The sequence below is a fragment of the Phoca vitulina genome, unplaced genomic scaffold (genome assembly GCF_004348235.1).
Source record: "Phoca vitulina isolate PV1807 unplaced genomic scaffold, GSC_HSeal_1.0 scaffold78, whole genome shotgun sequence".
In the NCBI taxonomy this organism is placed as follows: Eukaryota; Metazoa; Chordata; class Mammalia; order Carnivora; family Phocidae; genus Phoca; species Phoca vitulina.
This window is the reverse complement of record NW_022589781.1, coordinates 5,828,093-5,842,795: the sequence shown is the minus strand read 5'-3', so window position 1 is coordinate 5,842,795 and position 14,703 is coordinate 5,828,093. Positions and strand designations below refer to the sequence as shown.

Genomic DNA, 14,703 nt, shown 5'->3' with positions numbered 1-14,703 from the left:
CTCCCCTTTCTTCACACCCTCTCTAGCATTCTTTATTAGGAAATAAGTTGCAGGGACGCCTGGATGGCTCAGTCGTTAAGTGTCTGCCTTCGGCTCAGGTCATGATCCCGGGGTCCTGGGATCGAGCCCCACATCAGGCTCCCTGCTCTGCAGGAAGCCTGCTTCTCCCTCACCCACTCCCCCTGCTTGTGTTCCCTATCTTGCTGTGTTTCTCTCTGTCAAAGAAATAAATAAAATCTTAAAAAAAAAAAAGGAAATAAATTGCAGAACAGTTCATGCTGATTTCAATAGAGTCCTTAGTTTCTTTACCAGTGAAATAAATTCTTTAAAAGTCTAAAAATAAAGTTTAATTTCTTTTTCCAGATATATTACCTCTTTTAAATGAAAGGTGGTATGAAATTAAGCTTATGCTGGTGTATTTTCACAATTTCAAACAGCCTAAAAATTATTCTTCTCTAATGTTTTTTTAAAATATGCTAGTTACACTTGGATTGGAGTATTTATGAAAGGAACACAATGTTTTACCATACTTTATTTTTCAAATAATATATTTGGTATAATTTTTATTAAGTTTTATCATGCAGATTTCAGCTGTACTGCAACAACTGATTTAGCTCTGAATCATTGATTCTACTCATTTAATATTTCAATAATAATTAATGCCAATGATTATTGCACAACATAGAAGTTGCAAAAATTATCACATTACCCACCATTTTTTTAAGTTGGAATTTAAACTTTGTTCAAAGCAGGACCAGCCATGGATATTTATCTCCTCATTCTGTCATTAACTGTGTATGTTTGGACAACTTATTTAATGTCCTTAAATAATATCTTTATCTTGAAAATTCTAGTAACAATCCTACTTGCAAGGTCCTTACATATACTAACAGATAATGCATGTAAAACAGCCAGCAAGGTGTTTGACACATAGCAGATACTCAAAAAATTCTCCACTCATTTGCATTTCAATTTGCTGGATCTACAGAGACATTTAAACATCATGACAATTATACAATATTTTTTTTTTCTGAAATGTATCTTATTTCATACTTATTCAGATAAGCTAAATGTAAGTCAATTAGCAAAAACAGAAATCGGTGTCATTCATTATCATCTGCATTGCTTCAGAGGAGAAGCGCCCCTAAACAACTCGTATCTCTGAAATCTGTGCATGTATCTGCAGGTAAAGATGATTGTTACTGTCAGGGAATGTCATGGGAATCATTTCAAAGTGGTCCTTACACTTGCACTGATCCACCTGCTTGTAAGCTGTCAAATAGTTTCCTCAAGGCCAGGCCTGCACACTGCGTATATAACACATATATGCACGGGGATAGCACTGGTAGGGTACTTCCAGGGTCTGTGCTAAATGCTTTAACAAGCTCATTCACCATGTGTTGTATGTTCCTTTTTTTTTTTTTTTCCCTCCTTTGTGGCATCTTTATTTTTCTATCTTGTACATGAACAAAGTGAACATGGTCAGAAAAATCAGCTGCACTGAAACACTTCAGCCGACAGTAAAACAGAGGGCACGTGGACATGGAAGGGCAGGGTGGCAATTCCAGACTAGCTTGCCCCAAAGGGCTTATGCTCCAAGCCCGCAACAAGAGGCTGCTCTGGCCAGGACTGTGCAGTGCATCTCTGGGGAGGAGCAACAAGAAGGACCAGTCACAACAGGGACTGCAGCTGGGCATGAGTTTATTGGCTTCTGGCCTCAAGCTCCTGCAGTTGATGAAGTTGATGAGCCCATTGGTGGAAGAGTCATGAGAGGTCCCTGGGCTACTGCCATCAAGCTCAGGCTCGATTTTCTTGGCCAGCTGCTTTCCCAGCTCCAGCCCCCACTGGTCAAAGCTGTTGATGTCCCAGATGATACCCTAAATGAAGATCTTGTGCTCATACATGGCAATCAAGGCTCCCAGAATGAATGGTGTGAGCTTGGTGAACACAACAGAGTTGCTTGGCCGATTTCCTTCAAAGACCTTGTGTGGCAACAGCTTTTCCAAGGCCTCTGGACTCTTCCCTGCAGCCTGCAGCTCCTTCTGGGCCTCTTCTGTTGACTTCCCCTTCATCAGGGCCTCAGTCTGGGCCAAAAAGTTGGCCAGGAGGATCTTGTGATGCAAACCCTTCCTTATCGGGTGCTGGGTCTGGCCTGGGATGAGGAAGTCACAAGGTATCATCTCGGTGCCTTGGTGGATGAGCTGGTAGAAGGCATGCTGGCCATTGTTCCCTGGCTCCCCCCACACAATGGGGCCCGTCTGGTGGTCCACACGAGTGCTGGACTTGGTGACGTACTTCCTGTTGGACTCCATGTCACCCTGCTGGAAGTAGGCAGCTAAGCGGTGTAGATACTGGTCATAGGGCAGCATGGCCTGTGTCTCACACCCAAAGCAGTTGATGTACGAGACACCCAGCAGAGCCAGCAGGACAGGGGCGTTCTTCTCCAGGGGCGTTGCACAGAAGTGCTGGTCCATCCAGTGGGCCCCTGAGGGCAGCTGCCCGAAGTTGTCAAATCCCACATGCAGTGCAATGGAGAGTCCAATGGCTGACCACAGCAAGCAGCGTCCTCTTACCCAATCCCAGAACTTGAATGTTTTGAGGGTCAATCCCAAACTCCTTCACTTTGGTTGTGTTGGTAGACAGGGCAACAAAGTGCTTCGCAACTGCAGAAGGGTCCTTGGCTGACAGGAGAAACCACTCCTTCGCCGTCTCCGCATTCATAATGGTCTCCTGGGTAGTAAAGGTCTTGAAAGCAATGATGAACAGGGACGACTCAGGGTTCAGAGTGGCCAGAGCTTTGGTGATGTGGGTCCTGTCGATGTTGAAGACAAACCAGACCCGGGGACTTCCTGAAGAGTACGACTTAAGGGCTTCGGTCACCATGAGGGGTCCCAGGTCAGAGCCGCCAGTGCCAATGTTAATGACGTCTGTGATGGGCTTGCCTGAGTACCCGTTCAAGTCACAGCTCCGGACTCGCTGGCAGAACGACTTCATCTTCTCCAGGACCCTGTTGACCTCTGGCATCACATCCTTGCCATCTACCAGGATGGGTGTGTTTGCCCGGTTCTGCAAGGCCACGTGCAGCACCGCCCAATCCTCTGTGAAGTTGATCTCGCCACTGAACATGTGCTCCCGGACAGCCTCCACACCCCTGGACTTGGCCAGGTCCACCAGCATCTGCATCACAGTTTCGGTCACAAGGTTCTTTTGAGTAATCCACCAGAATATGCCCATGGTTGGTTTTCAGGTTCAAGCGGAAGTGGCTGAAGCGTTCCTTGTCCCCCTCGAAAAGGCAACGCAAGTTGAGGTCAGAGCCGTGCTCGCGGGACCATTTCTGCAGCTTCTGGAACTGCGGATTCTGGGTGAGCGCAGCCTTGGTGACAGCAGTGGGTTACATGGGCTTGGACGAGCTTGGAGGAGGAAGAGGGGGTAGACGGCACATAGCTAGCCTGTATGTTCCTTTCATGACACCATGAAGAGGCTATTATTCCTGCTTAGTACAGGACGTACCCCAAGTACCTGGTCTGAGATAATGAGGAGCAGAACCGATTTCAAACGAGGCAAGCTGAGTCCTCGCCACATATGCCTGAAGACCCCTCCTGCCGCCTCACGTGGCTGCTGTGGAAAGAACACAGGCAAACAGAAACCACGTCATCTGACCCCTGGTTCTTTTATCTTTGTGTTCAGAAACCAGTAGGTAGTTGGTCTAAGGGATCGAGAAGGTCTCCTTTTTGGAGTGGGCCCTGATGCTTTCCCCAGTCCAGGTGCTTTCTGAGTGGGTCCGCGCTTATCTGCTGGCCTGTGGCTTCCATGAGTGTGGTACTGTAACTGTGACCTTGCCTCTGTTCCATTCTTCTCCCCATCTCCAATTTATCATCACTTCCTAAATGTTTATTAAATTCATGCGGCCTACTGTTATGCATTCAAATCTTTCTGAACACATAAGACTAATTTTGCATATCCAAGTACAATTTCATAGATCTCTGTACTTCTATTGCTATAAGAGACCTCACACGGAGTCAAGTTCAAAGGGCCAAAACAATGTTACCCTAATATTTCCAGTACTTTACAAAAGCCTAAAGATATTGACCATTTATTTACCAACCATTGCCCACCTCTCACCTAAAGCTACACAGATTACCAAAAACATCTAGCTTCTTGGATTATAGTGAGGAGTCTGCTTGTCTCATTCTTTTTTTTTTAAAGATTTTATTTATTTATTTGACAGAGAGAGACACAGTGAGAGAGGGAACACAAGCAGGGGGAGTGGGAGAGAGAGAAGCAGGCTTCCCACTGAGCAGGGAGCCCGATGTGGGGCTCGATCCCAGGACCCCAGGGTCATGACCCGAGCCAAAGGCAGACACCTAAGGACTGAACCACTCAGGCGCCCCTGCTTGTCTCATTTTGATGAGACATTCCGATTGGCAGGCATATGTAGATTTGCAAATAAAATAAAAAATTTTAAGTATAGGGTCTGCAGAGAGGAAATAATTAAAATATGTCCTAAGGAAAAAAGCTTGAAAACCAGTAAGCTAGTAAATCCCAAAAGTTACATGCCCAAAAGTTGTAATGAGAGCCAGGAGCGCCGAAATCCAATCTGTTATTTACACTGTATTTTTTTTAAAGAAAAGAAAGATGTTAAAAGTGTAGATTGCCAAGTTTAAAATATACAGATCTATCTCATTCCTTTAAGCCAAATCTTGATAAGAAAAGAATTTGAGCTTCTAAAAGAAGTGACATAAATCCCATATTTAACATAAAAGTAGGCATCTGCCTGATTTTAGGAGCGCGCATGCAGTCGTTAGGATATGCGCTATTTGCCCCATGCCTGCATTCCACCATTCCATCCCTTTCTCTCCAAGAGTGAAGCTAACAAGTAATTTAAAAATAATTGAAGAATTAAATCCTCATTGGTAACGTCATTTTCCTTTTTTGCCTATGCCTTCAGCAGACTTATTCCAGCAACTCCATTAATATAGCTGTTGCAAAATAAAGGAAAAAAAAAGAAGAAAGCTGAGCAAATGGCTTTTAAAATTAAAAAAAAAAAAAAAGATAACATATTGTGTTACTTGGGATAGCAGTCAAGTCTAGAGGCAAAACAGAAATAACAGATGCAATATAAATTCAGAGTTATGTGTGTCACACAGGAACCCAGGCTTACCAAATCAGCCCAATATGCTCCACCTGAGGAAAGACTGCAAGAGATGATTGGAAATTGCACCAGCAACATAAACGGGGAGACAGCCACACTGTAATCCTGATTCGGTAATAAATTTTGGAAAAAAAAATGTATACTGATTGGATTTCTTATTAAAACTTCAATCAAAGAGAAATTTCTTCCAAATCAATATAGGCCTCTAAAATGTTCTGTGGACTGAGATTTTAAGATCCACTGTAATTGAATGAAGTTACTAGTTTGGACCTAATTAAATTCTATCTGAAAGCTAGTCCCAGAGGTGCTTTGTTATTTTGTCGGTGCCTTAGTTGCATCACTGGGCTGTTTTTGGGAGCAGCCTAAGTAAAACGCATTATAATTCTGATGGAGAATTAAAGGTGGGTGCATAATTTATTGAATGAGTAATTTGACATAATGTTTCTACTGATGTTAGAACGGGCAGCTAGGCTCCAGCAGCATACCTGGAGGCCAGCCAGGAGGAAGGGGCAGCCAGCTCGCTCGCAGGCAGGTCAGAGGCGCGTCGGGGCAGCGCGCACAGGAAGCCACGTCGCACCAGCCGGGCCCAAGATGCTGTCGGCCAGGACGGAAACCCCTGACCAAATTAGGAACAAAAAGCGGGAACCGCTGCTTCCGGCCCCAAGTAATGAATATTCCGCCCCCTCGTTAACAACTGTCCGTAGAAGACAGAGACCCACCCCAGGGCGCACCGCGCGCTCTCCTTCTCTGGAGCGCATCTGCTCTCCTGTCTGCTCAAGTCAACTTTCCCGCTCACGTGGCTCGTCCGCTGTGCTGCGTGTCTGTCTGTCCCTGAATTCTTTCTGGGGACAAGACCAAGAGCCTCTGGGGACATCTTTAGTATGCGTGGAGCCCCAGAGCCCGGGTCTCCCCACCTCACCAGGCAACAATGATACACACTCATTAATCACCTAATGCGTGTGTGACACATTATATAAGCCACTAAAAGCCTGCGTTTATTTTGAATTGTTCCAGAAGGAATTCTTTCTACAGTAATAACTTAGTTGTTAGATGAAAAAGTGCAGGAATGCCCTCTCCCCATAGAACAAGACAGCAAGAAAGTGAAAATGAAAAGACATCTACACCATGCATTTTTGGGTAAAACTACTGGTTCTGTCTACTCGCCCTCCCACTGCTCATACCCTCTGACATGCAACTGTGTAATTCCTTCACTAACGTTTTCCTGACTTCTCCTATTGAACAGAAAAAATAACCTCACCCATCCCTAATAGAGAAGAGGATCTGAGGGGAGAAAAAAGAAGAAAGAAAATCCTTTCAATCACTTAAACACACAGTAAGCATTTTCTTACAACTGTGGGAATAAATGATGTCATATTACACTTTCTATCCATATGGACAGATCCTCAGCAGCCCCAAATTGGACAATCAGTGCCAGTTTCCAAAACAACTTTCTTGAGTTTCTGTTTTCAGTGGTCTGGCTTAGTTATGTTGAAATCCTAATTCCCAAATGTTTGGTATCTGGGTGGGGCGGGGGGGGTCTTTGGCAGGTAATTAAGTCACGAGAGTAGAGCCCCCATTATCTGCCTCTCATGAGGGCATGGGATCCGTGTCCTTCTAAGAAGACACATGGAGAGATGGTCTCTCTCTTGGCCACATGAGCGAGCTTACCATGAGAAGGTGGCTGTCCGCGAGCCAGGAGGCAGATTCTCACAAGACATCAGATTTGTTGGTGCCTTGAACTTGGACTTCCCAGCCTCCAGTACCATGAGAAATAAATGTTTGTGGTTTAAGCCCCACAGTCTGTGGTCTTTATGTTATGGCAGCCCAAAATAAGACAGTGACATCTTTCAGATGCCTGGATACAACTCTGAGTCACTAGTGGTCAGAATAAAAGTTACTATTAAATTCTAACAGCAAAATTACTAAGTCCACTTTCTGTTGTAAAGCACAGTCCTTTTGCTAGCTCTTTGATAGAATAGTGATCAGGTAACATGATGCCATCTTTTCTTTATTATTACTTTTGGCTTAACACAGTGATTTATTTTTTCCTCAGGATTATGTGTGTTTCCTGGGCTCTGTGGGGTGGTTCTTCTTGATATGGTGTTGACTATGTCACTCATTTAATGACATTCTATTGGGAGCTCAGTGGGGCTGACACCCAAGATCCCATCCTGACAGGCCATCCATACACTGTAATAGCAGGTGCTGATAATTATGAATAACAGCAAATTTTAAATTAACTGCATAATTAAATCCTCATTCACAGCACTGAGTTGTTGTTTTCAATCTATGCAAGTGGATCAAGTGGGAAGCAAAGACTGGGCCACTAAGAGATACTAAATACTCAAGAGGCTTGTGCACGACCTAAAAACTCAGTGGGCAGCCTGTGAGTGCCAAAGAGGTTCCACGGCAATATTGGACTTGACCAAAACCAAAAATGACCTTGGAAGATTGTGACAGATTAGTTCCATAGAGGACCCATCATCTGACCTAAATCAAAGATCCTGAACCTAAATCAAAGTGTTTTTTACCACTTAAAATCCAAACAGATTCTCTTCAAAATATACAAAGAAGAGAAAGAAATTGTATGGCAAGATAAAACATGTCACACTTGCCAAATATCAATCCTATCAAAGACAAAGACTTCCATGAACTCACACTGACAGGGAATATTTTTGGTTGTATTCCAAAACTGTTATCAAACCTAAGCAAAGGACCTAGGAATGTCACCTTATTATTAGGTGCAGAAGTGTTTCATAAAATTTTCTGAGACCGAAAAATTGTTCAGCAACTGAAGAGAGTAAAAAATAAAATTAAAACCTAATAACTATAACTATTCTGAAGACAGGCATTTTTTTCCCAAAGAAATATATAAAAAAAATATTGGCTGCCTATGAGGAAATATGTATTTCTTGTAAACATTAGCAAATACTACACTGTGATTTTCAACTTTTTTCTACTGAGAGCATAGAAACTGGATAGAGGTATGAGAGCCCAATGTTGTCTATATTTGGGGATCAACATTCTTTGGAAATAAATGTCTATGTTCTTTCCTAATCTAAGAATCTGTGATTCTATAATTTGATATTAAACTCAGATCTTTGTATCACAGAATTTATGATTTTAAAAGAACTTCAAGGATTCTTACTCATTCATTCAATACTTGATTTCCTTCCATACAAATAAAATAGTTATGAGTTCATGCTTAAGCCAAGTTAACAGTGGCCTAAATATTTTTTGAAGAAACTTTTATTGCACAAAATTCTTCCACTGTATATTTATCTCTTACACACATTCACTAAATTTGTCTGGCTTTACTGGCAATTGTTTAATTTCAAATTATATGAAAATTAACCATCAATAATAGTGATTTGCCTCAGCTAACATTATTTTTTATATAAAGAGATGTTGGTCATTTTTAAGCATACCATGAAATTGTAACTGACAAAAATATTAAAAAATATATTTAAAATTAAAATAATAAAAACTAAATATAAACATTTCCAATATTATTATGATTTTGTACATTTTTACACCAAAAATGGCAGCTTGAAATAACAGCTACTTTTTACAGGAAGCTCACTAATGTAAAGCCTATTCTAAGAGCTGCCATATTTTAAATGATTGCTTCATCTAGAAAGATAAACATTCTTATGTGAACATTGGTAATTTCTGGATGATGAGACTATGCAATTTTATTATGTTTCTTTTCTACAATGAAAAAATATAAATGTGATTTTAAGACATTATGAAAAGTAAATTACACTATTTCTCTTTTGCTTTAATTGTTCAATCGTTGCTATTTTTTTTTTCTTTTCAATTGTTGTTAATTTCTATACAAGCCTTGGTAAGTGAATAATGGCACCTTCACAGAGTTCTTAGAGTTCAATGTCAAAGGCAAGTCAGTCTATACTACATATATTAAAATCTCCTTCAGTTGGAATTTGATGTTAATGCAGAGGCATACGTATATTCAGAGGAAAGATGAACCATTCTATTTGGGACCACATTCCAAATCTCAGGAAGTATCAGGAGGACCACCACCACACTGCAGTAACAAGGCCCTTCTAAGCAAAACAGCCCTTTTCCAGAGTATGGCTCACTGGGGATAAATTGATGTTGGGAAATACAGTCATGCCCCTTTGAATTTATAACATAAGATAAAAATGTGGCAGTCATTTGAACTTCTAATACTTACTAAAGAAAAACGTTACTTAAAAATTTTTGGCATTTCTGGTTGGAAATCTATGTGTTTTTCTTAAGTTAATAAAAATGTTTCCCAGAATAGTCTCATTCAAAGTTAGAACACTGTCTTCAGGAGGGAGCAAGATGACGGGTGAGTAGGAGACCTGGATTTCGTCTGGTCTCAGGAATTCAGCTGGATAGGGATCAAACCATTCTGAACACCTACGAACTCAACAGGAGATCAAAGAAAAGAATAGCAACAATTCTCTGAACAGAAAAGTGACCACTTTCTGGAAGGTAGGACGTGTGGAGAAGTGAATCCGAGGCAATATTCGGGAGGATAGATGGCGGGGGGAGGGGGCCTCTGTCGGCCGCTTCTGGCAAGTGATAGAGCCGCGGAACACAAAATCAGAACTTTTAGAAGTCTGCTCCGCTGAGGGACGTCACTCCAGTGGCTAAGCAGGGGGTGGAAACCTCGCGGGACAGTGTGGTCTCAGGACCCTCGGGGTCACAGAAAGACCGGGGGTACCTGAGTGTGGCAGAGCTCCCAGGTATTGGAGTGGGGAAGCCAGCTGCAGAGACGGAGCCGAGGTGCGGGCTCTCAGCTCGGGGTTGCCATACACCGGGATCCGGGTCATAGTCGGGCCACTGCTCCTTTAAGAGGGACCCAAAAAGCGGCAGATCCAGGGAGACTCAACTTCCTCCCCCAGGGAGGAGAGGCGCGGGAGCACGCCGCAGGGATCTGCTGGGTTTGGAGACTCCACACGGAGTCGTGTGCCAGAGATAGAAATGCTCAGTCACAGGCCGGGTGAGCAAAGAGTGCGACCAGAGACCAGGGAGACGGGAGTGACTGACTGCTTTTCTCTGGGGGTGCACTGAGGAGTGGGGCCCCGAGTTCTCGGCTCCTCTGGGGCGGAGATTGGGAGGCCACCATTTTCACTCTCGGCCTCCAAATCTGTACGGAAAGCTTGTAGGGAACAAAAGATCCCGAGAGCAAACCCGAGCAGATTACTTAGCCTGGACCGGGCAAGGGCGGGGCAATTCTGCCTCAGGCAAAGACATTTGGGAACCATGACAACAGGCCCCTCCCCCAGAAGATCAGCAAGAACAGCCAGCCAAGACCAAGTTTACCAATCAATGAGAACAGCAGAACTCCAGCACTACGGGAATACTGCACATAGAATCCATGGCTTTTTTACCATGATTCTTTGGTCTTTCAAAGTTAATTTTTTTTAACTGTGTTTTTTTTTTTTAATTTTTCTTTTTCCCTTTTTAAACCAACATCTTATCAATCCCTTTTTTAGAAAACATTTTTATTTTTCATTTTTAGAGTTATATTCTATCCCTTCATACTAATTACCCTTATTTTTGGCATATATATATATATATATATATATATATATATTGTTCTCTCTTTAAAATTTTGAGATACAGTTTCTTCTAACAGATCAAAATATACCCTAAATCTCTAGTGTATGGCTTTGTTCTAGTCTCCTGCCTCATCAAAATTTTTTTTTTAATCCTCTTCTTTCTTTTTTCAAACAACTTCTTATCAGTTCCTTTTATAAAATTTTTTATAATTTTCATCTTTATATTCATATTCCATCACTACATCGTATTAACCCTTATTTTTGTACATACATAAGTTTTTCTTTCTTTAAAATTTTGGGAGGGACTTTCTTCTAACAGACCAAAATACACCCAAAATCTAGTGTGTGGCACTGATCTATGTACCAGCCTGATCATATTTGATCATATTCTGTTTTTTTGTTTGTTTGTTTGGTCCTGTTTTTGTTTGTTTTTATCTTTTTCTTTCTTTTTTCTTTTTCTTTTTTCTTTCTTTCCCTTTCTTTTTCCCCGATTTCAGATCTTTTCAGATGTGTTTAGAGTATATTTTCAGGGGACGTTGTTACCATGTTAGCATTTTGTTCTCTCATTCATCTATTCTCCTCTGGACAAAATGACAAGACAGAAAAAAATCACCTCAACAAAAAGAACAAGAGGCAGTACCAACTGCCAGGGACCTACTCAATACAGACATTAGTACGATGTCGGAACTAGAGTTCAGAATGATGATTTTAAAGATAATAGCTGGGCTTGAAAAAAGCTTGGAAGTTATTAGAGAAACCCTTTCTGGAGAAATAAAGGAGCTTAAGTCTAATCAAGTCGAAATCAAAAAGGCTATTAATGAGGTGCAATCAAAAATGGGGGTGCTAACTGCTAGGATAAATGAGGCAGAAGAAAGAATCAGTGAGATAGAAGACCAAATGATGGAAAATAAAGAAGCTGAGAAAAAGAGAGATAAACAACTACTGGTTCACGAGGGCAGAATTCTAGATATAAGCAATACCATAAGATGAAACATTAGAATAATTGGGATCCCAGAAGAAGAAGAAAGAGAGAGGGGGGCAGAAGGTATAATGGAGCAAATTATAGCAGAGAACTTCCCTAGTTTGGGGAAGAAAACAGGCATCAAAATCCAGGAGGCACAGAGAACCCCTCTCAAAATCAATAAAAATAGGTCAACACCCCGACATCTAATAGTAAAACTTACGAGTCTCAGAGACAAAGAGAAAATCCTGAAAGCAGCTCGGGAGAAGAAATATGTAACCTACAATGGTAGAAACATTAGATTGGCAACAGACCTATCCACAGAGACCTGGCAGGCCAGAAAGGACTGGCAGGATATCTTCAGAGCACTAAATGAGAAAAATATGCAGCCAAGAATACTATATCCAGCTAGGTTGTCATTGAAAATAGAAGGAGAGATAAAAAGCTTCCAGGACAAACAAAAACTAAAAGAATTTGCAAACATGAACCAGCCCTACAAGAAATCTTGAAAGGGGTCCTCTAAGCAAAGAGAGAGCCTAAAAGCAACATAGACCAGAAAGGAACACAGACAATATACAGTAACAGTCACCTTACAGGCAATACAATGGCACTAAATTCATATCTTTCAACAGTTACCCTGAATGTAAATGGGCTAAATACCCCAATCAAAAGACACAGGCTATCAGATTGGATTAAAAAACGAGACCCATCAATATGTTATCTGCAATACTCTTTTTAGACCCAAAGATACCCCCAGATTGAAAGTGAGAGGGTGGAAAACCATTTACCATGCTAATGGACACCAAAAGAAAGCTAGGGTGGCAATCCTTATATCAGACAAATTAGATTTTAAACCAAAGACTGTAATAAGAGATGAGGAAGGACACTATATCATACTTAAAGGGTCTATCCAACAAGAAGATCCAACAATTGTAAATATCTATGCCCCTAACATGGGAGCAGCCAATTATATAAGGCAATTAATAACAAAAGCAAAGAAACACATTGACAACAATACAATAATAGTGGGGGACTTTAACACCCCCCTCATTGAAATGGACAGATCATGTAAGCAAAAGATCAACAAGGAAATAAAGACTTTAAATGACACACTGGACCAAATGGACATCACAGATATATTCAGAACATTCCATCCCAAAGCAACAGAATACATATTTCTCTCTAGTGCCCATGGAACATTCTCCAGAATCGATCACATCCTAGGTCACAAATCAGGTCTCAACTGGCACCAAAAGATCATTCCCTGCCTATTTTCAGACCACAATGCTTTGAAACTAGAACTCAATCACAAGAGGAAAGTCGGAAAGAACTCAAATACATGGAGGCTAAAGAGCATCCTACTAAAGAACGAATGGGTCAACCAGGAAATTAAAGAAGAGTTAAAAAAATTCATGGGAACCAATGAAAATGAAAACACAACTGTTCAAAATCTTTGGGATGCAACAAAGGCAGTCCTAAGAGGAAAGTATATAGCAATACAAGCCTTTCTCAAGAAACAAGAAAGGTCTCAAGCACACAACCTAACCCTACACCTAAAAGAGCTGGAGAAAGAACAGCAAATAAAGCCTAAACCCAGCAGGAGAAGAGAAATAATAAAGATCGGAGCAGAAATCAATGAAATAGAAACCAAAAGAACAGTAGAACAGATCAACGAAACTAGGAGCTGGTTCTTTGAAAGAATTAACAAGATTGATAAATCCCTGGCCAGACTTATCAAACAGAAAAGAGAAATGACCCAAATCAACAAAATCATGAATGAAGGAGGAGAGATCACAACCAACACCAAAGAAATACAAACAATTATAAGAACATATTATGAGCAACTCTATGCCAGCAAATTCGATAACCTGAAAGAAATGGATGCATTCCTAGAGATGTATCAACCACCAAAACTGAACCAGGAAGAAATAGAAAACCTGAACAGACCTATAACCACTAAGGAAATAGAAGCAGTCATCAAAAATCTCCCAAAACACAAAAGCCCAGGGCCAGATGGCTTCCCAGGGGAATTCTACCAAACATTTCAAGAAGAATTAATACCTATTCTTCTGAAACTGTTCCAAAAAATAGAAATGGAAGGAAAATTTCCAAACTCATTTTATGAGGTCACCATTACCTTGATCCCAAAACCAGACAAAGACCCCATCAAAAAGGAGAATCACAGACCAATGTCCTTGATGAACATGGATGCAAAAATTCTCACCAAAATACTAGCCAATAGGATCCAACAGTACATTAAAAGGATTATTCACCATGACCAAGTGGGATTTATCACTGGGCTGCAAGGTTGGTTCAACATCGACCAATCAATGTGATACAATACATTAACAAAAAGAACAAGAATCATATGATCCTCTCAATAGATGCAGAAAAAGTATTTGACAAAGTACAGCATCCTTTCTTGATCAAAACTCTTCAGAGTATAGGGATAGAGGGTACATACCTCAATATCATAAAAGCCATCTATGAAAAACCTACAGCGAATATCATTCTCAATGGGGAAAAACTGAGAGCTTTCCCCCTAAGGTCAGGAACGCGGCAGGGATGTCCACTATCACCACTGCTATTCAACATAGTATTGGAAGTCCTAGCCACAGCAATCAGACAACAAAAAGAAATCAAAGGCATCCAAATTGGCAAAGAAGAAGTCAAACTCTCACTCTTTGCAGATGATATGATACTTTATGTGGAAAATCCCAAAGACTCCACCCCAAAACTGCTAGAACTCATACAGGAATTCAGTCAAGTGGCAGGATATAAAATCAATGCACAGAAGTCAGTGGCATTCCTATACACCAACAACAAGTCAGAAGAAAGAGAAATTAAGGAGTCGATCCCATTTACAATTGCACCCAAAACCATAAGATACCAGGAATAAATCTAACCAAAGAGGCTAAGAATCTGTACTCAGAAAACTATAAAATACTCATGAAATAAATAGAGGAAGACACAAAGAAATGGAAAAACGTTCCATGCTCATGGATTGGAAGAACAAATATTGTGAAGATGTCAAT

At 41.1% G+C, this 14,703-nt stretch overlaps 2 protein-coding genes across 5 annotated transcripts in view; both read right to left on the bottom strand.

Moving 5' to 3' along the window:
* Positions 1–14,703, bottom strand: part of LOC116625425 (protocadherin-15-like) — a 1,687,848-nt gene that overhangs the window by 588,246 nt on the left and 1,084,899 nt on the right. The window lies entirely within an intron of this gene.
* On the bottom strand, positions 1,049–3,678 carry LOC116625426 (glucose-6-phosphate isomerase-like). The gene is given in 2 exon segments (XM_032393944.1): positions 1,049–2,592; positions 2,594–3,678. Coding segments are annotated over 2 exon segments (1,992 nt in total). The 5' UTR covers positions 3,235–3,678; the 3' UTR covers positions 1,049–1,241.